At 46.7% G+C, this 26,400-nt stretch overlaps 2 protein-coding genes across 5 annotated transcripts; one reads left to right on the plus strand and one right to left on the minus strand.

The window, feature by feature from the left end:
• Nucleotides 1-311: 311 nt before the first annotated feature.
• Nucleotides 312-19,452, minus strand: Ddx24 (DEAD-box helicase 24). Of its 4 annotated transcripts, none has more exons than XM_059279309.1 (9): nucleotides 19,350-19,452; nucleotides 17,328-18,071; nucleotides 11,854-12,381; nucleotides 10,963-11,116; nucleotides 10,146-10,661; nucleotides 9,023-9,098; nucleotides 3,372-3,560; nucleotides 2,103-2,232; nucleotides 312-838 (listed from the first exon to the last, which is right to left on the minus strand). In XM_059279309.1, the coding sequence occupies exons 2-9, from the start codon at nucleotides 18,064-18,066 to the stop codon at nucleotides 570-572; spliced, it is 2,601 nt and encodes an 866-aa protein (XP_059135292.1). In that variant the 5' UTR covers nucleotides 18,067-18,071; nucleotides 19,350-19,452; the 3' UTR covers nucleotides 312-569. The 4 variants fall into 4 exon arrangements, with proteins under 4 accessions (XP_059135292.1, XP_059135294.1, XP_059135295.1 ...); XM_059279311.1 differs by having other exon boundaries at nucleotides 19,337-19,400; XM_059279312.1 differs by lacking the exon at nucleotides 19,350-19,452 and adding an exon at nucleotides 19,051-19,155.
• A 3,241-nt stretch (nucleotides 19,453-22,693) lies between these two features.
• LOC131924490 (interferon alpha-inducible protein 27-like protein 2A) lies at nucleotides 22,694-24,222 on the plus strand. The gene is made up of 4 exons (XM_059279788.1): nucleotides 22,694-22,746; nucleotides 22,867-22,893; nucleotides 23,390-23,551; nucleotides 24,016-24,222. Exons 1-4 carry the CDS (start codon nucleotides 22,743-22,745, stop codon nucleotides 24,087-24,089), a joined length of 267 nt encoding a protein of 88 aa, XP_059135771.1. The 5' UTR covers nucleotides 22,694-22,742; the 3' UTR covers nucleotides 24,090-24,222.
• Nucleotides 24,223-26,400: the final 2,178 nt, after the last annotated feature.

Consider the following 26,400-nt stretch of genomic DNA (forward strand, 5'->3'; position numbering starts at 1 on the left):
ACATGGAATCGTGACCAGGAGCTTGAGCCAGATCCTGTGGTCGGTCTCTCTTGACCGTACAGATTTGCAACTGATAGACACCCTTGTGAGCTTAGGTAAGACAGCAGACAGTAGTATCGCACAGAAAAGGAGCTGGTACTATACTGCTGTGGAGAAGGACAGGGACGGATGCTGACCTGGCAGTATTGTGATATAGTGACTCGTGGCCAGAAGCCTATGACACCATTTCCCTATGAAGGAAACAGTACTATGTTGGCCCAAGGAATTCTCAAAGTTAATGATAAAACACTGCAACACCCTCAGGCTGACTCTCTGGCTCCCACTTGATTTTAATTTGGAAACCAAGGTGTACATAAGAAGCCCGTACACACTGGCTACAGAGACACAGCTGCTGGCTACTACACGTACTCCACAACACACGTGTGCATGAGGTCTTTCCTGCTAACGATGAAGAGTGGCAGGTTTCCCCGGGGGAGGGTGGAGTGAAGCGCAAGGACAGGGAGGCTTCCACAGACAACTGGAGAGTGGACGTCACTGAGCAGTCACTACATTGGCCGAGGGGAGGGCAGTTAGCTTGTTGTGCTTGGACTTGGCTGTGGCAGTGCCCGATGCTCTTTTGGCTTCTTCCTCCTCCTCTTCTGTCTGGAGAGGCAGCTCAGTGCAGACTCGCCATGCCTGGCAGTCACCACAGACTGAGGCAGCCTGCCAGACTGTGTGGGGTACCTGGTCTTCAGGTTCTCCTGGAAGAGTGGCTGGGAGAGCAGATGGCGTAGCTCCTGCTTCAGGATCTTCACCTGCTTCTGTCGCCGACGCTCTTCTTGCTGGTCAGCTTTTCCTCCTTGAGACACACAAATACAAGGTAATGTTTATGCAGAAACACTTGCTCTAGACTAGGATAAGCTGTGGCGCTTGACAGTTCATAACCATAAAGGCTAACTTCTGTTTAGGAGGGATGTAATGGACCACCGTCCTTCACTGTCCAGGGACCAGTAAAGACACAAAGTCCTCAATTGACGGACAAGGGAACTCAGGCTTAGCAGAGTCACATAACTGGTGCAGAGCAAACCGTCAGAGATCGGAACTCACATCTGGCTCAAGTCTGCTGTCCTACCACTGTAGCTGCCAGCTCAAGTGCGGCGACCACAAACTCCTCAGGAGACAGTGAACACTTCTCCACAGCCCGATTCTTCAGTACCTCCCCAACCACTGCTGTGACTGCACGCAGAGGTAGACACAGCCCAAGTCCCAAGCCTGACCTCAGAAAGGAAAGCCAGGGACTCACATCTCTATTGAGAGCTACAAGGGGGAATGCACTGTTGGCAAACTCCTGGCTCCCACACTGAGCAGCAGTCTGCCTCTGAACCTGACGGTTGGGTACTGAGAAGTGAACACCTCAGCTGAGCCGAGCTGCTGGTGGGGAAGAAGGAGCGCCCCGGATGCAGTTCTCAGCTCTCCTATGCAAGGCCATGCAGCCTGACCCCTTCCTTGGCTTCTGGCCCACAGAGGAGGCCTTAGGCAATGCCTGGTGGTAGAGCTGTTCTGATGTACAACTTCCTTCTCTCTATGAGCCTTTATCCCTGCATGTAAAAGAACAATAGTTCCCACTCGATTCATGCCCAGCAACTGTCAAGGGAAGGGAGACATGGCGGGGCTTTGTTGATGAAGGAAGGTACAGCACTAACTACAATGATAAATAACGACAGTGTCACAGACCTCCTGTTTTTAGGGCACAGCTCTACCCAACTTAGCCTGCTTTACTCAACCTTAAGCTGGAGGTAGGAAGTTTATTACCTGTCTCATAGATGAAGAAAGAGGTATAGCAGAAAGCCTAACCACACAGTAAGAGAACAGGCTGCATTAAGAAGGAAGTTTTGTTGTGTCTGCTCCTGGTTGTGGACTCTATGGGCTGTCCATAGGAAGAGTCAGACACGTAAGAAAGGCTCAGGGCACTTGGCCCACACGGAATGAGCAAGCATGAGACAAGAGAAGAGCACCTTGATGCTTCTGATGGATCATAGAAGGGAGGATGCTTCCAACCAGGTAAAAGTTAAAGGGAAAACCAGCTGGACACAGCCTCCCATCCCCACCCATCCCGGGCACACCTTTGTACATGTCTTCTTCTAGCTCAATCTCGAGGGCTGCTGCTGCCTGCTCCATCCATGAGTTGTGCAGACAAGCCTGGAAGTTCCGGTATTCAGCCTTTTCAATCTGCCGGGCTAAACGGATCCGCTCCTGAGGGGACAGGAGCACAAAATACTCATCTGATAGAGGGCCCAGGCCTCTCAGCAAGCAAAGCTTCACCGAAGCCATTTTGAAACTGCTCTGTGATCAGTAACCAGTGAGATACAACTCAGATCCTACTGAAACCCTTGCCCAGGCTCCTGATAACAGCCCACGTCATCATTACACACACAATCACAAATGCCTGCTTGTACCTCCTTAGAGGACTGTCCCAGGCTGCCAATTTATAGGTGGCCCGAGTGAACTTGTCTCCCCACGTGTCACACTTGGTCTCCTCAACTCTTCTCCTGGGTTGGGGGTCAGAATGCAGTGATATAACACCCCCTTCACCCTGACATGGGAGAGAATGTGCAGGGGGAATAAGAAACCATGAGAACGGGGTGGCTCCCAGGCTCCTTAATAGGAATTCTCTGTGTTCCCATCTTCCACCAGCCTCATCATAAATCCTCACACAGCTAACATTCCTTTCATGCCAGAATGGCCACAGGCCCTTGAACTGCCTCTTGTTTCCACTCCCTCAATGCCTGCAACTCTATCCCCTCTTCACCCTTCCTCACCTCTGCAGAAAGATGAAAGCTCTTCTCCCCACATCATAACCACATGCCTTCAGCCTCAATGCTCCATGTGACCTCACCGTGCTGCGTGCTTGGCTTATACACACACTGGTGAGCTTCTAGGGAAAACTACCCCATGTTAGTCCCTGATAATACTGTGGCCCAGTGCACACCTTCACAGTGAACGCTCCTGAGTTAATGTAAACCTAGAAAGCAAGCCCTACTGTCTCTGCTACAGGGGCATACCAAAGCTTCAGCATTTCCCTTGATGTTCACAGCTCTCTGACAGATGTCTATATGGCTGTGCTCACTGCACTGTCTAACTGAGTGGAAGAAGCTGGAGACTTCAGGACCACATATCAAAGTGGACGAGGGAGAAAAGACACTTCTTCGGTCATTATCCTTTTCTGCTTTTCTCCCAGGTCTGGCACGTCCAGCCTTTTTACAAAAGCCACCATTCAGCCATGGGCAGAACCACTTCTTAGTTCTCTAGGGTAAGGCTTCTGGTCTGAGGAAGGTGCTCTGTGAGGCGGCAGTACCATTTTTTACTCTGTGAGGGGAGTTTAACTTCTTTACCTTGACCACATCCATGTACTTTGACTGCACCGGGAACAGTGGGATGTCCTCGTCTTTCTTGAGAGTTTTGTAAATCTTCTTGAAGTTGATCACATCTTCAGGCCCAATCAGCATCAAGCTGAGGCCTTCACTGGTGGCACGAGCAGTCCGACCACTTCGGTGGATATAGATCTCTGAGGTGCGGGGCACCTGCCAAAGCAACACCTAGCATCAGCACACAGACACTGCCCGGCACGGCTCTTTCCCTCAGGGCCATATCCCCAACTGGCTCTGCTCTCTGCGGGACAGAAACCTCTCTAGCATTGTGAACTAACTTAGCCCTACTTCAGAGACATGGACAATCCACTGCAGGCTCTGCCCGCCCTCCCACGGCCTCCACACTGGTTCAGCCCTTCACAATCAATCTGGATGTCTTTCGTCCTGTCCTCTCCACTCCCACTTCCCTTGTGATCAATACCAATCAGTCTACTTTAGTCTCAGTTTTGAAACTTCACAGCTCGGCATGGGTGACTGATGATGGAACATTTATAACCAACAGTTACTAAGTGACTGCTTGAGGCCAACTGTGGGGGACACGCCCCCACCCCCACCCCCAGGGTACTCTTGAGGAGTGAGAGCTAAGAGATTTAGATAAAAATATAGAGGGGAGAGAGAGAAAGATAGAAACACAGGATAGCCTTGGGAAAGCCTGGATCCTTATCCACTGGCCCCTTCTGTCTCTTCTAAAGGGCTTTTTATAAGAATGCCAAGGGGTGGAGCAAAAGACCCCCACCCAGCACAGCCAAATGCAGACCTTCCAAACACCTGGTAACCATGCATGTGGGCAATCCATCCCCTTATGCAGCCCTGCTGCATAAAGCAAGCTCAGATCTCACTAGGAAACCTCTGTGGGCTCTCACAGCCAACCAACCAAAAACATTTTGTATGTGGTGGTTTGAAGGAGATGTTTCCTACTTGGTAGGTACTTGATACCTGAGTACTTGGTCCCCAGTTGGTAACCCCGTGTTTTTGAGGCTTAGGAATTATTACCTTGCTGGGGAAGTGTGTCACTGGTGGCAGCTTTGAGGCTTCAAAAGCCATGTGCCATTCCCAGTGGACTCTCTCTGCTTCATATTGCAGTTGAGCTCTCAGCTACTGCTCCACCCACCTCCCACCTGTCAGCTCTACTCCCTCATTTGGACTCTTATCACTCTGGAACCACGAGCCAAATAAACTCTTCCTTCTGTAAATTGCCTTGGCCATACTATTTTATCACAGCAAGAGAAATGTAATGAAGGCCAGGCACATGCCTTTGCCTTTAATCCCAGCACTTGGGAGGATGAAGCAGGTGGATCTCTGTGAGTTCAAGGCCAGCCTGGTCTACAAACAGAGTTCTAAGACAGCCAGAGCTATCATACAGAGAAACTCTGTCTGAAAAAAACAAAACAAAACAACAACAAAAAGAAGAAAAAAAGAAAGAAAGAAAATGAATTGAAGGTAGAATTATCCTAGTCGTATGAAATACTTCATACTTCATCATTATCCACATATTATAAACCAGGAAACTAAATACAGAGAGGTCCACCCACTTCCCCTAGGTTACCCAACTAAATGTGTGTGGAAGCCAGGATTCAAAGGCCATGCTAAGCCCAGGTCAACCTACAGCAGGTATATTGTCCACCAACAGCATGGCATGGATACTGGCAGCCCTGCCTCTCTGACTCCTGCGGCGACCACCACTAATGAAATGAGTGGCTCAGTGTCCACTATAACCCGTTTACCGTGATTCTGGAAATGAAGCTTGCCACTCTTCATCTTACAGAATGAAGAGCCAGCTCCTGACCATGATACTCTAGGCCTTCAGGCACCTGCTGCTAACTTCTTCTGCTGGCCTCGCAACTATTCACCTACTCATACCCCAACAAAGTCCTCTTCTCACTCCAGGCTGAGTTAGTTCTATGTTAGTTCTTTTCAATTTGATACAAGTTAGAGTCATGTGGAAAGAGTGAACCTCAACTGAGGAAATGCTGCCATCACATCAATTGTTCACTGGACAAGTCTGTGGGGCATTTTCTTGATTAATGATTGATGTGGACAGGTGCTCTTGGGTTGTCTAAACAAGCAATCTGAGCAAGCCAGGAGAAACAAGCCAGCCAGCAGCACTCCTTCATGGCCTCAGCTTCAGGTTCCTGCCTCCAGGTTCCTGCCCTGACTTCCCATCATGGTGGACTGTAAGCTGTGAAGTAAAACAAACCCTCTCCTCCCTAAGTTGCTTTTGGTCACAGGGTTTATCACAGCAGCAGAACCCTAACTAAGACATACCCCAAACACACCTCCCTACAGTCCTTATCTCCCAACCTCTCAATCCTGGAATGGCAGCATCTTCTAGAAAGCACTCAGCACCCTCTCAAACTATATTACATGTGGTAATTTTCTGTCTGTGTTACAGTGGTGGTCATATCTCACTTCTCTACAGGATGCAGTACTTCTTAGGGACTAGGACTATACTCTATACTATGTGGTTCTGGTATCTTCTACAACTGACCCAGCACCTCTGTTCCAGAGATGTGCTAATCTGAAATTGGTATTCCCAAAATATTTTTCAAAGCAAAAGAATTAAAGATGAAAAATAATAAAAAACTGCTGTGGAACAATCTTTTTGTACACTGTGAATAAGTATTACTCTCACTGGTTAATAAAGAGCTTTGACTGACCAATAGTTGGGCAGAAAGAGGTTAAGCGGGACTTGCACAAAGAGAGCACAGGGAAGGAGGGCAGAGTCGCCAGGAGACTTGGAGAGAAGCGAGATGAACATGCCATGCTGAAAAAGGCACCGCCATGTGGTAGAGTGTACATGAGAAATATGGGAGGCCGGGCGGTGGTGGCACACACCTTTAATCCCAGCACTCGGGAGGTAGAGGCAGGCGGATCTCTGTGAGTTCAAGACCAGCCTGGTCTACAGAGCGAGATCCAGGATAGGCACTAACACTACACAGAGAAACTCTGTCTTGAAAAACAAAAAAAAAAAAAAGAAAAAGAAAAATGGGAGAATTTAAGTTGTAAGAGCTGGTTAGTAAAAAGCCTGAGCTATCAGCTGAGCACTTATAATTAAGTCTGTGTGGTTATTGGAGAGCCAGAGGTCCCGATGAGAAACTCCGCCTACAAAAACCATCCTAATAGATGCCAGGCTTTCCACACTTACACTGGGCAGGTGCTTCACTATCCACTCAGCTATAACAACCCTAAGGGGCAGATGTGGTCGCTGCTTCCAGCTTACAGAAAATGGCACTGAAATGAATGGTGCCCAAGTACCTGCCCAAAACTGCCAGCCCTAAAGCATTAGAGTGGTGTTCAATTCCTGGCCGAAGGATCTGGAGCCCATGCTCCCAGCTACAACTATCTGCTGCTGTTTGCTATTCACAATAACTACTGTCACTGCTACTACTGGTCCTGAACAGGTAGGTAGTCAGTGTTTCCAATTTAGTGACCCAAGTTCTTTACATATGTGCCTTACTAACCCAGAGACATACTACCCTGCCATTCACAAAATGAGAAATCCAAGGGATAGAGACTAAATAATTTGTTGAAGCTGGGATTTAGTCAAGAGAGGTCTTAACTACACCACTGTTGTACTGCACACCAGAATAGCCATTTAACTTATTGCTGTAAGGGCCCTATATAAAATCCCCAAACCACCCAGGCTATTGCTAAGGCTAATTGTTGCTCTCCTCAAACTGACAGTAAGACCCTATTGTGGAAGACAACACCTATATAACTCACTGAACATGGAAAAGTTGAGCTGGTGGAATCTTCACCCCTATAGACTAGTGTTTATATGAACTACTAGTGTTCCTGGTACTGGAAGGTACTCTGCATGTTACCAGAAGAAAAAGGTAAACACCAACCCAGATACAAACCCTTCAATCTACAATGGTGACCCGACTATATAATGTGCTGGTACATTAGTGGCACCAATCAATACCTGATTGGAATTAGGGCTCACCCCATGAGATGAAACCCATGCCTGACACTGCTTGGGCGGACAAGAATCTGATATTAGATAGGTCACAGACTGAGAGGAATACCACTGTTCTGCTAAGGGAATGTACATATAAAAATTCTTCTATCTTCATAGGTCAGTGTCTTGTTCAGCCACCATCAGAGAAGCTTCCTCTTGCAGTAGATGGGAACAAATACAGAGACCCACAACTGGACAATGTGCAGAGTCTTAGTCTTAAATGGGATGTCTCCAGTAAATCCCTCCCCTCAGGACTCAGGGAACTTCGTGGAAGAGGAAAGGTAGAAAGATTGTAGGGCCAGTAGGGATGGAAAACACCAAGGAAAAGAGGCCCTCTAGACACAACAGGACTCACATATACAGGAACTCAGAGAATGAAGCAGCTTTTGTAGGGCCTATACAGGTCTAAGCCAGATGGGGTCCCAGTGCTGAGAGGAGTGGACACAGCCCCCATCCATAACCCAGAAGCTATCTCAAATTGACAACCACAGGCAAAGGAAAAATTAGTTTTCTCCAACAGAGTCTCATTGGTTATGCAAATCACACTTAATGGCAGGCCCTGTGCCCAGAAGTAGGTGACCAACACAAAATGAGCTCAACGGTATTTTTGGAGGGGTTTGGTTTCATAACACTTTGCCTGGGCGTCATTTTTTTCTTTGCAGGTCTTTTGTTTATATATTATGGTTTGTGATTTTGTGTTTTTATGAGATTTGTGTATGTGATAATGTGTGTCTCTGCATTTGTATGTGTTTCTTGTGTTTTATCTTTGGCTCCCTTTTTCTGTTTGTTATTGTCCTATTCTGTTTTTTTATTTGTTTGTTTGTTTTGTGGCCTGTTTTGTAATGAGAGAGAGAGAGAAAAGGTACTGATGTGGGTAGGTGAGAAAATGGGGAGGATCTGGGATGACTTAGATGAGGGGAACCATGATTAGAATATATTACATGAAAAAAAACAAATATACTGTATTAAAAAATCTATTTTCAATAAAAATTAAATTATAAAAACAAAAACACGCTGCTGTTGTCTGTCTCCACCAAAGTTCACGCTGACGCTTACTTCTTCAGTATAACAAGTGCAGCAGTGTTGGAAGGGGCCTAGTGGGAGGTGTTTGTGGATGGGATGGAAAGAGGAATGGAGTGAGTTCTTGCTCTCCAGGGCCTGGATTGGTTACCATGAGATGGTACCCAAGGCTGTCTCCCCCACATTTACCACTGCACTCACCACCTGCATCCCCTTCCACCTCAAGGCTCCCACCAGAAGCAGAGCAGAGCAGATATTAGTGGTATGCCCTCGAACTTTCCAGGCCCCAGAATCAATAGGCACACTCTCTTTACAAATTACCCTGTCTTAGGTATTGTTATAGAGAACAGAAAGCTGACTAAGACATATGTTCAACCATTCCACTGGAGGGTAAGGTGGTGGGAGGGGCTAACACTTGAATCTGTAGATGTAAGTAGCCTGAAGAGAAAGGCTATTTGATAGGATGTTCACTGTTTCAAAAGCAGTAACAGTGAGCACTAGATGCTAATGGGAACACAGTGCAGGAAGCCTGAGGAGTAATACCTCTCCCCTCTGCTCCAACCTTTGCTTTAACACTTCCCCATTCACTGTAGGGAGCAGGAAGTGGGCAGGCCTTTAATGCTAAGAGCCATACCTGGTAATGGATAACATGCTGAACTTTAGGAATATCCAGACCCCGAGCTGCCACATCTGTTGCCAAGAGAACACAGCTGTGATGGAAACAAAGCACAACCATAATTATAAATAACAATTATTAATCGGCTCAGCATATACTAAGCACTCCACACTACAGCCCTACAAGTTAATACTATTACCTCCCTTCTACAATTAAGCTGAGGCTGAGAAATTCACTTTCCATAGTGTGAATATGCCTATTCTGTTGTGGAATCAGGACTCAAAACCTGAGTCTTACCATCTCAGCACATGCTGCCTTCTGGCAGTGAATGAAATGAAGCCACAGACACTCTGGGTCAGTGTCTTTCTCTCCTAATACCTTCTCACTTACTCTCTTCCATTCTGATAGGTTGCCTCACTCTTCCCTAGACAGACAACCTGTACCCACTCCCTGCATCAGAGTTGGTTCACAGGCACATGGACAAACATGAGGAGGTGTGGCGTGGGCTCTGGAGTCTGACAGGTCCATCTGAGAACCACCCCTGTCACTTACACACTGTGAAACCTTGGGCAAGCTGGTGAACCTTTCTAGATAGCACTCTGTCACCTAGAGTGAGAAGAACCAAGGTAATAGGCAGTAGTAGGTGATTACCCAAGGTCACACCGGGCAGCATTCCCAACACGTCCCCTTTACATCACCAGTCACTCTCTTCTTCTACGATCCCATCAGCACCTATTACCCTGCGGAGGAGACAACGGAGCACAGAGACCCTGACTAACTTGACCAGTGAGGAAGTGAAGGGTTCAGGATTTGCTCTCAGATACTCTGGTTATAGTCTGTGCTCTCAATCACAATCTCAAGGATGTCAGAAGTAACCGGATGCCCAGGACTTCATCTGTTGTCTAACGAGTTACCAGAAGTCTCCAAGAACATTAATAGCAAACAAACAATGAATGCATGACATTGCCAAATACAGAAATAAAATTAAGGAAAAGAGGGAAGAAGAAGAAAAAAAGGAGAGCTAGCCTGTCTTCTGCTGCTAAAGCACCTGTGACAGAGGGCGGGGTCCCTAGTTCCCTGGCCCCCTCGGTACAGTGGCTCATGGCTCAAAGCCAGGCCTCTGGAGACAGGCTTCACTTACTCTTCCAGACGGGCAAACTGCTCCAGGTTTCTGAGCCTCTGTTTCTGGTGCATGCAGGCATGCAGAGTCAGCGGCATGATGTCCAGGACCTTGAGGAGTCCAGAGAGGCGTTTGATGCAGGAGATACTGTTGGCAAACACCAAGCTGCGGCCTGGGTACTGCATAAGGAAATAGTAGAGATACAAGTCTTTCTCATCTGTCTCACAGTGGATCTTGGTCTCTGTGAGCGTTTCCACTGTACCCTCATTCCTTGTGAGGTCAATGACCTTTGGCTTGCCCCGCATGCCAATCTTCTGCATGAGAAGGTCAAGCTTGGCGGTTTTATCTATTTTCTTCACGTGCTTCTTATGAAGGATTCGAGCAGGAGCTTGGTGTACCAGGGTCAGTGTGGCAGAAAAAACAAGCGTTTGTCGATTGGGGTTGTACTGGGAGTCATTTAGCAGCTCTAGAAGCTGGGAGAGCTCAGCAAAATGGCCTTTCTCAACCATCCGATCAGCCTCATCTATCACCAGGCACCTGCAGATCCAGACAGGCCCACACCACTGGTTAGTGCAACTGCAGGGAGGAAACACCTCTACAGAACACCCTGCTCCCACCCCAACCACAGACTGTCATTCACACATACAGGCACCCTACCATCACCACTAGGGCATCAACCAACTTCTCTCAGGCATGCTTAGTTTTCAAGGATAGGGTCTGGATGGCCACAGTGTTCTGTGGTAGTGAGAAAGCACCACACACACCATCCTGCACACACCACACACTTCGGGCTCATTTCCGAAAGCGTAAGAAAGAAGGGAGAGGAGCCGCCTCTCACCTGAGCTGCCGAAGGTTGCTCAAATGAGGATGTTTTTCTTTAACTAGCTCCCAGAGCCGACCAGGGGTGGCAATCACAATCTCTGGATGGCGATTCAGCATCCTCTGCTGTTTCTGTGTGGACATTCCACCAACTAAAATTGCTGTTTTAATCCCTACGGGACAGAAAACATACAGACACTGTTTTTCCATCTGGCTGCTCATCCTCTGGATTAGCACATGGTCACCAGCAGAGCTTTCTACACCAAGGGAGTGCTGAAAAAGTTGGCCTGGCCTGACTGCTCGAGGGCTTACCAAGCAGCCTGCAGTTTGTGTCTGGATCCTGTCTACTTTGCTATTCCCTTCTATTCTCTCCTTTCTAACCACAAGAGAATGGCTGGATTTGAACCCAGTCACACTCACCTCCACAGCTCTGACCACAAGCAGTGGTCACTACAGTGCTGGGAAGGATATTTACGTGACATGCCCTAAGGAGCCCTTCCCATGCCCTTCCATTAGTGACCCTGAGCTCTTCTGGGAGAGGAATGCTTCTAGACCAAGGGATAGGAGTGAACACACAGGATAACACAGCTGAGGTGCTCAGCACTGAGTTAGAGCTTAGCTGTGGATTTTGTTAGGATAAACATCATACTGTGGAAACCCTTCCCAAAAGGTACAGAATTAAGCTTTTACCTCAAGGCAATCAGGACATTTGTTATTAAAAGGTTAGGTTATTCACAAACACTTTAGATATCTGGTCCCCTTGAGGGACTTGAACAAACGGCAATCGATTTCTAAAGGACTAATTCTCCAGCAAACGAGAAAGCTCCCCAGGACAGGAGCCACACTCCCACTGTTGTCGGGGCGTTTGGAAACTGGCTTAGAAACGTGTGTTAAGTGCACTTAATCTCACCTGTAAACCTGGCCACAGCATCAATGTGCTGTCTGACCTGGACAGCCAGCTCTCGAGTGGGAGTCAGGACCAGTCCCAGCAGAGGGCGCCGTGGGTGTATTTTATAGACAGCAAATTGGTCACATAGGCCCTGTTTTAACTTCCCAGCCCGCTCTTCATCAAGCTTCTCTTCTCTGTCTTCAGTTTGCTTGACGATAAGCTTTTCCTCAACCAAGGAAGAAGGTCCTTCACCAGCATCATCACCATCACAGGAGAGCAGTGCCTGGGCTGAGGCAGAGACAGTGGTCTTGGCTTTGGCCTTAGCCTCAGCTTCACCAGGCTGTGCTTCTTTCTCAGTTCTGGCCTCATCGGGTAACACTCCAGACTCAGTTCCGTCCTTGTGAGGTGATCCAAGATCGGAAGCAGCTCCTGTCCTGGTCTCCCTCGGGGGTACTCCAGCGCTAGTTGGGATGGGGGGAGCCCGCATCTTATGCCACTGCAGCACTGCGTGAATCATCGGGATGGCAAAAGCAAGAGTTTTCCCGCTTCCTTAGAAATAAAGCAAAAACAACAGGAATCATGACACAGCACGTCACTGTTTGGAGTTCCTGCCTTTGCAGAGAAACCAGGGAACCTGAAAGAGCCAAGTGTCAGCCTGACCAACCCAAAGCACCACCATTCCACACAGGTTCCTGAAGCGCATGGCCGCTGGGTGTGTGGGATAAACAAGGAAAGGTACGGTATGCTAGCACTAGACCTGAAGTCACCAGTGATGAAGAACAAACACCCCAGTGGTGGTGCCATAAAAGAAAGAAGGGTGAGTCTGTCTTACTGTGGGGAAATCTGTGCATCACTTCAACCGTCTTCAGTGAAGGAATTAAGTAAATGGTTCTTTTCAGAACTCTTAACAAGTTTGTCTCTGGGCCTGTGTGTTTTAAAACTGACCTCTGAAGGCATTTGGAGCCCACATCACCCAAGAGGTCAAAACAAACAGGACACTACAACCTGAAAATTTGAAGTACAGCTTTTCTCCTTAACTGTCATTTCACTTTCTGCATTTCAGTTACTCATGGTCAATTATCATCCAAAAATTATTAAACTGGTAAGTCCATAAATTTCAAGCTGTTTATCATTCCAAGCAGTAGGGGAACTCTCACTGTGTCTGGCTCCATCTACACAAGACGTGAGTCTTCCTTAGTCTGTCCGGTGTCTTCACGCCATATATGTTCCCCACTGTTAGTCACTCAGCGATCTCAGTTATCAGACTGTGAGCCCCTGCTTCTGGTCAGCTTCTGTTCAGGTGGTTCCTACTTTACTCACTGTCCTAGCCCCTGAGAGGAACTCTCCCAGAGCAGCTCCGATACGCTAAAGAGGAGCTGTAAGGTGTTCTTCTTTGATTGAAAACTGGAAAGTCTCAACTTGAGGAAAAAAAATATTATGAATTGGTTATTAAGATCTATAATAAGAATGAATATTCTTTCCATGAAACTGTGAAGAAATTAATGTTAGCTTTGCTGTTATATTTCAATCTGCAGAAAGTATGAGCACAGTGCATAAATGCTCAAAATATAAAAGGCATTCATAATCTCCATAAATATGCAAGGAAAAAAAAAGTACAGAGTTCAGCATCATCTCATCTGTGTTTGGGGATCTACTAGGGGACCTGAAAGATATCCTTCCTGGATACTGAAGTGGACAAAGAAGAATGTCCCAGGAAACATCAATCATGGTCTCTGAAAGATTAAAAGAGTCCTAATCCGAACCTGCAAAGAACTTTCATGGGCTGGTGAGATGGTTAAATGGATAAAGACACTTGCCATTATGCCTGAGGATCTGAGGTTGATCCCAAGACCCATAAGTTCTCCTGTGACCTCTATACATAGGCCTCGGATTGTACAAACCTATACATGAATGCACACACATACATAAATAAATGTTTTAAAAAAAACTTTCATGAATAGTTTTCAAAGGAAATGACCAGTTCTAAGTAAAAAATAACCACACCAAAGAAGCCAAACATTAGAAGCAAAAGCTTAAAAAATAAAATGAAATAAGAAAAACCACAGACTTTCATCAAAGCCGAAATATATCATAGCAGCATCTGTATTTGACAGTCTGAGAAAAATAAAACTGACAATTCAGAACTACCCAGAAAAAAAACAAATAAACAAACAAAAACAAAAACTTTAAAACAAATACAAACCAAAGGCTGCTTCAGTCTTACAAAAGCTGAACTGATTCACGGGCAGATCTGCTATAAAGAATGCTAACTGAAGTCTTCCATGCAGAAGAAAAGCTGATGGCCCATGAAAATCTCCATCTACACAGGGAATGAAGTGCACCAGAAATTACAGAAACAGAAAGAACTGTTGTGGTGGTATTGTGTTCCCCGAAATATTGTGCACAACAATAAACTTATCTGGGGTCAGAGAATATTAAACACAGAGGATAGGCAGTGGTAGCACATGCCTTTAATCCTAACATTCCAGAGCAGAAATCCCTCTGGATTTCTGTGAGTTCAAGGCCACATTGGAAACAGCCAGGCATGGTGACACACGCCTTTAATCCCAGGGAGTGATGGCAGAAAACAGAAAGATATATAAGGCGTGAAGACCAGAAACTAGAAGCATTTGGCTGGTTAAGTTTTCAGGCTTTTGAGCAGCAGTTCAGCTGAGATTCATTCTGGATGAAGACTCAGGTTTCCAGTCTGAGGAAACAGGATCAGCTGAGGAACTGGCGAGGTGAGGTAGCTGTGGCTTGTTCTGCTTCTCTGATCATTCAGCATTCACCCTAATACCTGGCCCAGGTTTGATTTTATTAATAAGACTCTAAGATTCATGCTACAAACTGTTTCTTTTCAAATCTCTTTAAAATATAACTGCTTCGAGGCCAGCCTGGGCTACAGAGTGAGTTCCAGGAAAGGTGCAAAGCTACACAGAAAAACCCTGTCTCTAAAAAAAAACCAAAAATAAAATAAAATAAAATAAAATATAACTGCTTACAGCAGAACAGTTAAAGCACTGTTCTGATTTCCACCATAGACAGAGATAAAAATACACAACAAAAAGTACAAAGGAGGGACAGGTGGACAGAAGCCCGTGAGAGGCTCTGGTATCACACACTAGGCACTGTATCATTGAAGGAACACTATGACAAATGTATGTGTACAACCCATAACAGACTGTGAGCCCTAAAGCACACACTAAGACCCAACAAAGGCCTGTGGCTAGTAAAACGAGAGGAGACAGTACAATAATCAATGTGTACTTTGTCTCATTCCCAGCTCCGGGCACAGAACTTCTGAAAACCATAACTTCTGATAGGAGCATCTTTTATTATAATATTTAATCTCCATCTTCCATTCCTTGTAAATTAACGAGATGACTGTGAGCTAGAGACTAATTGTCTCTAGAAAACTTCAGGATTGAGTTGGTGGCTGCAGGGCAGGAACTTTCACACACATCCCTCCTGACCACTAGAGAGGGGGACCGAAGACGACTTCAATCTCCAGTGACCAAGACTTATGCTCCATAAGAACACTACAACGGATGGGCTTTGAAGAGCTTTCCAGGACGGTGAACTCATAAAAGGTGGTGTGCCCAGATGGACAGACACATGGAAGCCCTCTGTCCTCTTACTGCCTTCAACATGTTGCCTTATGAATCTCTTCAATCGAGCTGTTCCCGAGGTTCACCCTTTAAGCCAGTAAACATGTCTCCCTAAATTCTGGGGGCTATTTAGAAAAGTGATAAACTGAGGAGCTATCACTCGATCCTTAATTTGGACAAATACATCAGGAGTAAGGGCCCAGTGAGGAAACAGTCTTGTGGGACTGGACCTGAGCTGGTTGCGGTAGGACTCTAAGCCCAGGCAGTCAGAACCGAACTGCGGAATAGGACATATGACTGGAGCTGAGGTGGAGAAGAGGTTGGTTTGGTAAAACCTCACAGCGCCGGTTGTATCAGAAGTGCTTTGTGGACACAAACATCTTGTTTTCTGTTGTTTTGTTTTGGGATGAGGGTCCATGCAGCCCTAGCTGGCTTGGAACTTGCTCTGTAGACCAGGCTGACCTCAAACTCACAGACCCTTCTGCTTCTTAAAGGTATGTACCATCAGAGTTTTACAGAGTTTGTTTTCAAAAACATCCAAACACAAGTTGAGCACCCCAACCCAAAAACTTGAATTCCCAAATACTAAAAAGTTTTAAACATTCTGAGTTGCCAACATGACCTACAGGCTATATGTTTAAGGAGTATATGAAGTATAAGTGAATTTCATACATAGACTTGGATCCTATCCCTAAGATATTCCACTATGTAGAAGCAAATATTAATTTTAAAAATCCAAATTTAAAACACTGTCTTAAATATTTCAAATAAATATTTAATCTGTAATATCACCAAAAAATTTTAAAAATCTCAAGTAAGGTAACAATAAAGAACATCTGGACAACTAGGAAAAGTCAAAACAACAGATTTAAACTCAACTGTTTTCCATAACCACATTAAGTATAAATGGCCTGAATAACTCAGTTAAAAAAAAATAAAATTATGCACTACTCGCATATTAAATAAAAAAGTTTGTCCAAAGTATATCTACAAAAAAGTATAAAAAAGGACAGACCATACTAACATCAGAATGAACAGCATATGAAAGCAGATGTTAGAACAAAGAACTCCTGTAGGACACAGATGGGTATTTCATAATGGAAAGGAGCCAGCTCACTTAGAGAATTAACAAGAATATTTTAATATATAAAATACTTATGGACCTGATAAGAGACTGTCAGCTACATGGAACAAAAAACTGGATAGAATGTTAAGTGGAAACAAACAAACAAAAAAACTCTTTACGTTTTAAAATTAAAATCTGTACTTAAAAATAAAAACCTGCCTAGAAGGGAAAGAGCAAGCCCAGATGAATTCTAACAATATTTATGATTGAAAAAACATCAATTATTTAAAACTATTTCAGATAATTGACAAGAAAACATTTCACAAGTTATTGAGGCCAGTGTTAGTGTCAACTCTAACACCAGACAAGAACATGATATAAACAGCACATTGTGATCAAGTTCACTGTTTCTCTGGAATGTTTAGTTTTCATTTCTGAAAATCAATATAATTCACCGTTATCAACGGACTAAAAACCAAAACCATATACCTAAATACATACAAGAACATTTGTAAAAAAAAGCTAACATCCATTCTTGGTTTTAAAAAACTCCTCAGCAGAGCTGGAAGAGAACACTCTCCACCTGACTGCAAGGCATTAAGTAGTGCTGCTGTCATTTCCATCTCACCCGCTCTACAGAGATAAAGGGTACCAGTCAGGCAGGACAGATGTCAGCCCAGAGCTGGATGCTTTCTCAACAGTCATTCAACATGGTTTTTGTGGTCATGCTCTCTACATTCCCCCTCCAGTTTTCCAGCCTATGAGCAACCAAAGCCTAGATGCAAAAGCTCTCCTGCCTGGGACAGACAGACAGCCCTTACCTGTCTCAGCAGCTCCAAGGATGTCCAGTTTGTCACGGATAGCAGGGGCCAACGTCAGAGCTTGGATCGGGGTGGGTGCAGAGAAGCCTAGAAAGCTGAGTGCTCGGAGAACGGCCTTGGGCACAAACAGGTCCCTCCAGGCTGACACATCTGCCTTTTGGTCATGCACTTCAGGCATCCATGTCTTTGCTTTTTTGGGCACTTTAGGGGCAGTGCTATGGGAAGGGTCTAACTTTTTTTTCCCTTTGTTTTTCTTCTTTTTGGGAACAGCCCGTGCCAAGCTTTCCGATGCTGCTTCTCCTACCTTTCGATCAGAACAAACAGTGACATATTCCTGAGTCTCTGGCTCGGAATCTTGGACTTCATCCTGGGCAGTACTTCCTTCAGCAGCCACTACTGCACCTTCACGTGTCTTCAATTTGAGCTTTTTCTTTGGGGAGCTAGACTCTCCTTCCTCTTTTTCCTCCTCCTCCTCCTCCTCCTCTTCTTCTGAAACAGCTTTGGCCTTTCTCTTCTTGGGCTCCTCATTTGAGAAGAGACCAGAGGGATTCTTGGCAGGGGAGACTAAACGGTAATCCGTCAGTTCCTCAAAGCACACCAAGTCATCCATCTGTCCATCTGCAAACAGGTTCGGATCGATCTTCACCTGCTTCCATTTCCCCACAACTTTGATGCCCTTTGTCTGAAATGTGCCACGGCTCGGCGGCTTTGGCCTTGACTTTGTCTCCTTTAACTTCATGGTTGCTGAAAAGAAATGTTCTTTCAGGTTAGCGACCGTGAAGCATAGCTTCTATGGCAACACACACTTTCCAATGAACCTAAAACATACTTGACCGTGGGAACAACTGAAGATGGTTTAACACACATAGAGAAGATGCTCCCAGCCCGAAAGTGAAACACACCCACAGAATAGGCAGTTCAGCTTGGAGCAGAGGGAATACAGGCAATGCAGTAAAGATACACGAGCTCCAACACTTAATTTGCATGCAATCTTCAACAATACTACCTACTCTTCTCAGAATTTAGTGCTTTAATCCTTTAAAAAGAGAGGGGTATGATAATATCTACCTTTATGCTGTATACAAACAATTGAGATTATCAACAGAGGTGACAGAATGATGCCTGACCTACACAAGCCATTTTTAAGACGGATTAAGAATCTGGGATGTTTTTTCATCTCTGTGTTTAGGGGATAGAGTGTGCTTTATTACGAGTGCACTAAGCTCTCTTCCCTATTAGAACAAGGCAAATGCCATTTCCATCCAATGCAGCTTTCCAATTACATTTTAAGTAATCTACAGCTAGTTAGAGATGTAGCTCAAAGTGTTCGCCTAGCATGAATGAAGTCCTGGGTTCCACCTCCAGCACTGCATAAAAACCATGCGTACCCAGCCTTGGCTACATACGACCCTGTCTTTAAAGGGAGAAAGGGGTTATGCATGACTCATTTGAGTTGAAGTGTCTCCACAATGACTCTCTTTAAATAAGAAAGAACAGACTGTGGAAGGCATAAAATAAAACTCAGTTCATATCTGGACCCTACACTTGCTACCTCTATCTTTCGTGAACGTCTCTGTGGCTCAGTTTCTTCATCTACATTTTAGAGATAATGAGATGTTTATCCCACTAAGTCGTCAAATGAATACGACGTGGTGACGTATGTCAAAACCGGCTTAGCATGGCGCCTGTGTAGAGAAGCACGCTGACTCGCAGCAAGGCTCACCCAGCGGTCCCAGGCACCGACTACACCACGACCACCGCACTTCGGTCCCACCTTGACAAGCGGAAGGGAATGTCACTAAAAGGGCCCGCCTGCAAGAGTCCCTCGGGCACTAGGATCGCACGAGCTCTTCAAGGGGGGGTTGCGGGGCCCTGATGCGTGGTTACTGGCCCTCAGGCGTGAGCCACCCGAGAACCAGGGCGGTGGCGCCACCCGGGAACCACTATGCTGCGGGGACCCCGGGAGCGCGTCCGCAGAGGCCCACGGAATCGCTCCGCACCGCACTCACCAAGAGTACTCACCGACAGAGCTCCCTCACACACCGGGCCGCCTGCGCCACCCTGACCCGGAACTGCAGCAGCGGCTGGAACTGCAGTTCCGGGGCGGGACTTCGCGCACGCGTGCGCGCTGCCGAAGGAAGTGCCGCCTCCATGCGGAAGCAGCTGTCTGATTGGCACTGTCTCAAGACTTGGGCGGGAGCGAAAAGGGCTGGGGACTGTGGTACCCACCTTGGCCCTGAGTCTCTTCCAGTTCATCACTTAGGCGGCATCTTGGAGCGCCTTCCCGGACGCTAGGGGGCGCAAGTGTCCGCATAATCTTGATCTAGTTTGGGTGCAGCCGCAGCCGCACGTTATTGAGTACCTACTAAATACCTGGAGACTTGCAGCATTTTCTTACCTGATTTACAACACAACTAAGCCTGTACTGGAAGTGCTGTGTTCTCCAGTTCGGCAGTGCCTCCCTACTGCACATGGCTGGTCAACAGAGCTGCCAGTCTCAAACTCAGGTTTTAGACCACGGTAAAATAGACTTCAACATTAAATATAAATAATAAGCTTCCATAGAAAATATTAGGATACATACATAGGAAGAAGAAAACAGAATAGGAGCAGGGCGTGGTGGCTCACGCCTTTAATCCTAGCACTCAGGAGGCAGAGGCAGGTGGATCTCCGAGTTCAAGGCCAGCATGGCCTACAGACCAGAGTTCCTGGATAGCCAGAGTTACTCAGAGAAACTCTGTCTCAAAAAACCAATCAAGAAAGAAAGAGAAAAGGGGAGGGAGAGAGAGAAAGAGAGGGAGGGGAGGGGAGGGGGAGAGAGAGAGAGAGAGAGAGAGAGAGAGAGAGAGAGAGAGAGAGAGAGAGAGAATAAAGAAAAGAAATGTAGGGAATGGTATCGGCTTAGGACACCCCAAGACCAAGTTGTCAGCACAAAGATTTATTTGCCCCAGAGGGACAAAGAGCAAGAAATAAGAGACAAGACAGGCACAGAAAAAGGGGAAGAAAATGTGGAGGCGGTGGGGGATTTGTCTGGGGGAGAGGAGGACTACCTCTGGATAGAGAGGAGACAGACTTGGCCCAGAGGCAAATGGCAGTTTATAAAGGTAAAAGGGGAAACCCCATTTTAGGATGAAGTTAAATGTTTAATTTTAATTGGGCATGTAAATTAGGTGAGCCAAAGGGGGCTTTTGATTGCTGGACTTCAGCACTTCGATAGCTGGACCTTGATGATCAGCTTCAGGAGAAAGAAGTGGCCAAATGAGGGAATAGACCTTGGTGGCTAGTCTTAGAAATGTAATCCAACTGTTTTCAGCAAGGCAGAGGGAATGAGGGAGAAGAGCAAGGGCTGCTAGAGCCATGTTTACCAGGCCCAGGCTGGCTAGAGTCCTTTCAACAAAAATAAAGAAAACAGAGCAGGAAAGTGTCTCTCTCTCTGCGACAGCAAAACTAACACGGATCTGCTGACTGCTTTGTAAACATGCCTGGCCCTTCCTGTTTTTCTAAAAAGTGCACATCTTCTCTTTCTTAGAAGTGACCATCACCAATATCCACTTAGACAGCACATTCTGTACGTTAAAGATATAACTGACTTGACCAGAAACATGCATATCTCAGCTTCCTTAAAGTTTGCTTAAGTCTGGGACAATGTCTTTGGGGTGGAGGTGAAAAGAACACCCTAAGGTTACGACAATGTCTAACCCTCTACAAACCACTAGTCATTTCTGACACCCTCTACAAACCGCTAATCATTTCTGTTCTGGTCTGCGCCTTTGTAAGCAATAGCTAGAGGCCACAGCTGCACACTACTGAAGTTTTCCCTTTATCTCTGAGTGCTGAGAGTTTCTCACTGGGGAAGGCTGAAGTTCTCAGCCTCAACAATAATGCAGAGAAACCAGTTCCTACAGCGTATGTTATGACGTTTTCCAAAGGCTAGTGACACCATAAAAGACAGCATTTTGAAAGCCTGTCCTCCAGCTCATCTTTAACCAACAGGTTGTATAGTATTAGGACTCATACCAAGACAAATGGCTGTCGTGCCTACTTAGCATGTCAAAGCAGACTTGGCAGCCAGGCTCTCCCAGGATCTTTCAGTCCCTACCAATTACAGGGTATGGCTAGCACACCTCGCCCTCTACCATGAATTCTCCAGCCCAGGGGCTGCACTGCCCTTCCCCTAGAGGCTCTTCCCTGTATGATCCAGACATTTTGGTTACCCACCCCTTTTGTATCTTTCATCTCCTGGCTGCTGCACCTGGTTCCCCTCCCCCTCTCCCCATAGGGCCGGGCTCAGCCTGGTCATGACCACTCTGGATTCTCCCAGATATCCATAGCTCTGACTACACTCTCACCATTTTATGTAATAAACTCTCCTCCACCATACCTAGGAGCAGTCATGTCCTTTCCTTGTTATGTCTTTTTTTCATTCACCCACCACTTTAATATTTTGTATTAGAAAAACACATTTGAAGCAAGGCATGGAGGTGCATGTCTTTAACCCAGCACTAGAAAGACGAAGGTGGGTAGATTTCTAAGTTCGAAGCCAGCCTAGTTTGGAGAACAAGTTCCTGGACCTCCCCATCCCTGTAAAGCTACTCTGACTGCTGTGGGTTGGAGATAAGATGTAATGTGTAAGGCTTCATTTATCATGGTGTCTCTTTCTTTGTTCTCCCTCTCTGTTCTTGATCCAGCTGGGATCTCCCATTCCCCTAAGCTCTCTTTCCCCGACCCTTGCCCTTCTTTACCCCGCCTCACGTCTAGTTTGCTCATGTAGATCTCATCCATTTCTCTGTCGTTGGGCAATCCCTGTGTCTTTCTTAGGGTCCTCTTTACTAGGTAGCCTCCCTGGAGTTGTGAGTAGCAGTCTAGTCATCCTTTGTTTTACATCTAGTATCCATCTATGAGTGAGTACATACCATATTTGTCTTTCTGAGTCTGGGTTCCCTCACTCAGGATGATTTTTTTCTAGATCCATCCATTTGCCTGCAAACCTCATGATGTCATTGTTTTTCTCTGCTGAGTAGTATTCCATTGTGTATATGTACCACATTTTATTTATCCATTCTTCAGTTGAATGGCATCTAGGTTGTTTCCAGGTTCTGGCTATTACAAAGCAGAGGTGTGTGTGTGTGTGTGTGTGTGTGTGTGTGTGTGTGTGTGTATGTGTGTGTGTTGTGTGTTAAGCATCAGTCAGGTTTGAAACCAGTCTAACGGACATTTACTCAGAGGTAAGTAGATGAGTGGAGGGGGGGGGTAGCTTCTTCCCCTATTGCTTTCAAAATGCCACACCCACCAGGACACTGACTCTTTGCAGGGGCAGGGCCATGTCCCTATTAGTTCAAAAGCAACAATCTCTCATTCTCTCCTCAGATTTAAGTCACTTCCTAAGGTTACCAGCTACCAAGACATCTCACCAAGATGGGTTAGTAGCCCTCAGCCCAGGCGTGGGCTGGGAACTGGGCTCCCTGACCCAAACCTGCCAAGAACTCATTGATATCAACCAACTCTACCCTTTTCTTCTCACCCCATCTCTCCCTTGCAGAAGCTGTCACTGCTGCCATAGGAGGAGGTAAGTTCCTCACACCCGCTGTGAGGCTGTGGGGGCTTCATGCTTTCCGGTGGGCTGCACCCCACCTCCTGCCTTCTGCTGGATTCTGGAGCTGCCTGGGTGAAGAACAGGGAGCAGAGCTGTGCTCACTCATTCCGGTAGTGGGCTTAAGGTTTCCACCTAGTCTCTCCTCTGGGCCTTATATATGATCAACAGCAAGCAGAGAATTTATTGAAGGAGGGGGTTAGAGGAAGCAGCTGCTAAAACTGCAGTAGTTAATTAACCCATCACAAGCCTGAGGCCCAGTGAAGGATGGCGACTTCTCCAGTGTCACAGAGCTTGGTAAGCGGTAAGATCTTCCACTGACCTTTTTGCTTCAGCTGGCTCCTTGCCCTATCTTTTACCTTGTGACCTCTTTCCATGCTGTTTAGAATAGATAGACCCCTCCCAAACAGTCAAAGAATTCTTGAGTGAATCCTTCCCCTGAGCCCACACCACCCAGCTCCTCTCCCCACAGTTGTGGCTGTGACTGCTGCGCCCATAGCCCTGGGTGCCATGGGCTTCACTGGGACAGGAATAGCAGCAGCATCCATAGCAGCCAAGATGATGTCAGCAGCAGCAATCGCCAACGGGGGTGGAGTTGCAGCAGGAAGCCTGGTAGCCACACTACAGTCAGTGGGTAAGTGTCAGTCCAGGCAAGATGTCTGGAGACCCAGCCAAGGAAGCCAAGCATCTCCCTTCCTCTCCCTACAGTCCAAACTTTCATATGACCTATGTCTTCTAGTTCTGTCCCTACTGTCTGGTTCATTATGAGTGAGGTTGGGGATTGGTGCAGGGGTGAGGGGCACTGGATGGCAGAAGAAGGAAGGAGCCCTGGTCCAAGATGCATGCTACCTGGGCTCTGAATCTTCCCTACCTGGGTGTCCTTCTCCAGTGTGTCCCCTGTACTGCAATGTAGAGAGGGTGTTCCTCTCTGGAGAGCTCTCCCTCCTATATCTCAGCTTACCCAAATCTGTCTTCTCCTTCTGGTCCCACACTTTGAATATTACTGTCCAAAGCAGAACCCTAGAGTTCAGACAAAAGGGCGGTGGGCCATCTCTAAGCCTTAGGAGACTGACTAGCACTGTATTGTCTCCTTCCCAGGGGTTGTTGGACTCTCTACATCAACCAACATCGTCCTGGGCACAGTTGGGACAGCCGTCGGAGCCTTGCTTTGAACTTAGGAGACAACACCTCTACCAGCTGAACCCAAAGCCTTTAAGGAATATCCAGAAGACAGTGTACCCCAAGATGAGCCTCCAAATCTCCCATTGAAGCCACAGAAAGATGAAAAATAAAGGTTATATGCTGGTGTGCCGATCTTTGCTTGTGGTGGCTTTTTGAAGGGACTTGTGGACTGGGAATTTCGAGTCTTCCATTTCCCCAACCAGACTCAGGCTGGAGATCAAAGGGAGGTGACAGGTTGTCCAACACACAGTCAGTAGTTAGAAGGCTTTGCATTGTCTCTGCCCTAATGGAGATGGTCTGTGTGGCATGGGGGCTTTTTGAGTCCTTGTGGACCTCAGTTGTTCTTTATTAAAGGTTGGGTTGTCAGAGATTCCTGTCCTGAGCAAAAATGAGAGGTAGCCAAGAACATTGACCCCAGAGCTCTTGGTCCTTCCTCATCAATGGTTCTGGATGTCCAGGGCTGTGAGCAGCACATACCTAACCCATGGTACTGCTGAAAGGCTGACATGAACCACCACGGAATGCACTGGGCTAAGCTAATGCACTGGTACCTGGGAAAGAGATAGTATCAAAATAGTCAGCACCATACAGCATTCATATAATTGAAAGGGAGGCTGAAAGTCTTGCCTTATGTCCAGGGACCCTGACCACACCCTCACCCAAGGCTGGCATTCATCGCCATGTGATTGAGGCCTAATGCAGTTCTGGACAGAGTCCACACTGACACACAAAGGGCTTTGAGGCAGGAGGATTCTGGCATTTATGAAACAATTATGAAAAAGGACACTGTTCACTGTGGTGACAGGTACCAGGCACATTTGCAGAACACAGAGGCAGGATTCTGATCTCATGAAAAGATCTGGAAAACTGAGACATGGAAAGGCCTGCAGAAGTCTATCAGGGGAGCACACAGAGGGAGATAGGGTTTTGTGTGAGGGCATCTGTTAGGTCTGGTCTGATGGCTTGGTCTGCATCAGTCACTTCCAGGCAATCAAGGGGAGCATCCATTGGGTTATTGTCTGGCAGCAGGCTGTTTTACAGAAACAGGTGTGGGGCTGGTCCAGGAGAAGTGACTGATAATGCATCATTTCAGCATTGGATACCCACCTCTCTGGGGTCCCCCCTCAAGAAGGCCTCAACAGACTATGTGATGTTAGGAATAGGTCCTGGCCAAAGTCTGTCAGCTTCATGATTAGCATAGCTGTAGTGGCCAACCAACAGAAACAGGATCAAGTCTGTTGGACAGAGAGGCCAAAGGCCTCTACCAGGATCCCAATACCTGAGCTAGGACACTCCCCTTTGATGTCATTTACATAGGACAGGATGCCCTTGTCCCCTCTTCCTTTCCTGGTATCTCTGATATCTCCCTCTGGTGTTGGGATCAGAATGGCTCTGACCCCTCTAAGATTGCCCCCACCTCCCCTGTTCTGAGTGCGCTGAGGTCAGGCTGTTCTGTGGATGTTTTGCTGTTTGGTATATCTGGTGGTTTGGCAGCTGTGGCTTGCTGGGGCATGCTGACCATTCCTTGACCCTGGGTGTTTGATAAACAATTTTGTTTGTTCCTCCTGAAAGGGTATATAAGATGGGGAAGAAAGAATAAAAGGGCCCTGATGCTTGCAACTTGACTGGTGTGTGCTGTGTTCATCCCGACTTCCCTCGCCAGGTTTCGGGCCCAACTGCTGTGCAGGCGCAGCACTCTGGGATCTCTTTTATAGGTCTCTCTGAGTACTGCCAGCACTGCAAAGGTCAATCTCTTGTTTTGCATTTTTTTCCATATGGTCATAGTTACTGTGAACCTTTTGAGCAGTCTCCAATAATTGGGACCCATTTGTATCTGCAAACCCTTCTGACTTTGGAAGTTTCTTTCTACTACCTGGGGCTGACTGCATGAGAAAAGCAGTACTGGTTGCTCCCTGCTTTTCTGGCCCCTCTGGGTCTGTGACAGTGAACATTGGGTGACAGTCACAGAAGCGCTCTGGGAACCCAGTATGTGATTCCTGGGAATCGTGTAATACCTCACTCACCTTATACAAATTGGGAATTTTTCTAGCAGCTGCCATCAATCCTTGGAAAAAGGACCTGAGAACAATTTTTCAGAGCCTCTTTAACTTGGACAGTGTTGGAGTCCCAGTCAGGTCAGGCAGAAGAGAAAACCCTCTCTCTGGGGGCTGCACTGTGTGGCAGTGATCCTCTGCCAGGCCCAAGCCTCATCTGTCCCTCCCTCCAGCCATGACGAGGGTGGCCAGGAGCTGTTGCCTGTCATCCCATGTCAGCTGGTGGATATAAGAATCTCTCTAGGAG

The sequence above is a fragment of the Peromyscus eremicus genome, chromosome 14 (assembly GCF_949786415.1).
Source record: "Peromyscus eremicus chromosome 14, PerEre_H2_v1, whole genome shotgun sequence".
In the NCBI taxonomy this organism is placed as follows: domain Eukaryota; kingdom Metazoa; phylum Chordata; class Mammalia; order Rodentia; family Cricetidae; genus Peromyscus; species Peromyscus eremicus.

Coding starts and splice junctions, on each gene's coding strand:
- Ddx24 (XM_059279309.1), bottom strand. CDS start 18,066: ATGAAGTTAAAGGAGACAAAGTCAAGGCCAAAGCCGCCGAGCCGTGGC. Junction 12,382..17,327: donor CCTTGGAGCTGCTGAGACAG/GTAAGGGCTGTC, acceptor TTTATTTCTAAG/GAAGCGGGAAAACTCTTGCT. Junction 3,561..9,022: donor AGCATGTTATCCATTACCAG/GTATGGCTCTTA, acceptor TTGCTTTGGCAG/GTGCCCCGCACCTCAGAGAT.
- LOC131924490 (XM_059279788.1), top strand. Junction 22,894..23,389: donor CACTGCTGCCATAGGAGGAG/GTAAGTTCCTCA, acceptor CTCTCCCCACAG/TTGTGGCTGTGACTGCTGCG. Junction 23,552..24,015: donor AGCCACACTACAGTCAGTGG/GTAAGTGTCAGT, acceptor TCTCCTTCCCAG/GGGTTGTTGGACTCTCTACA.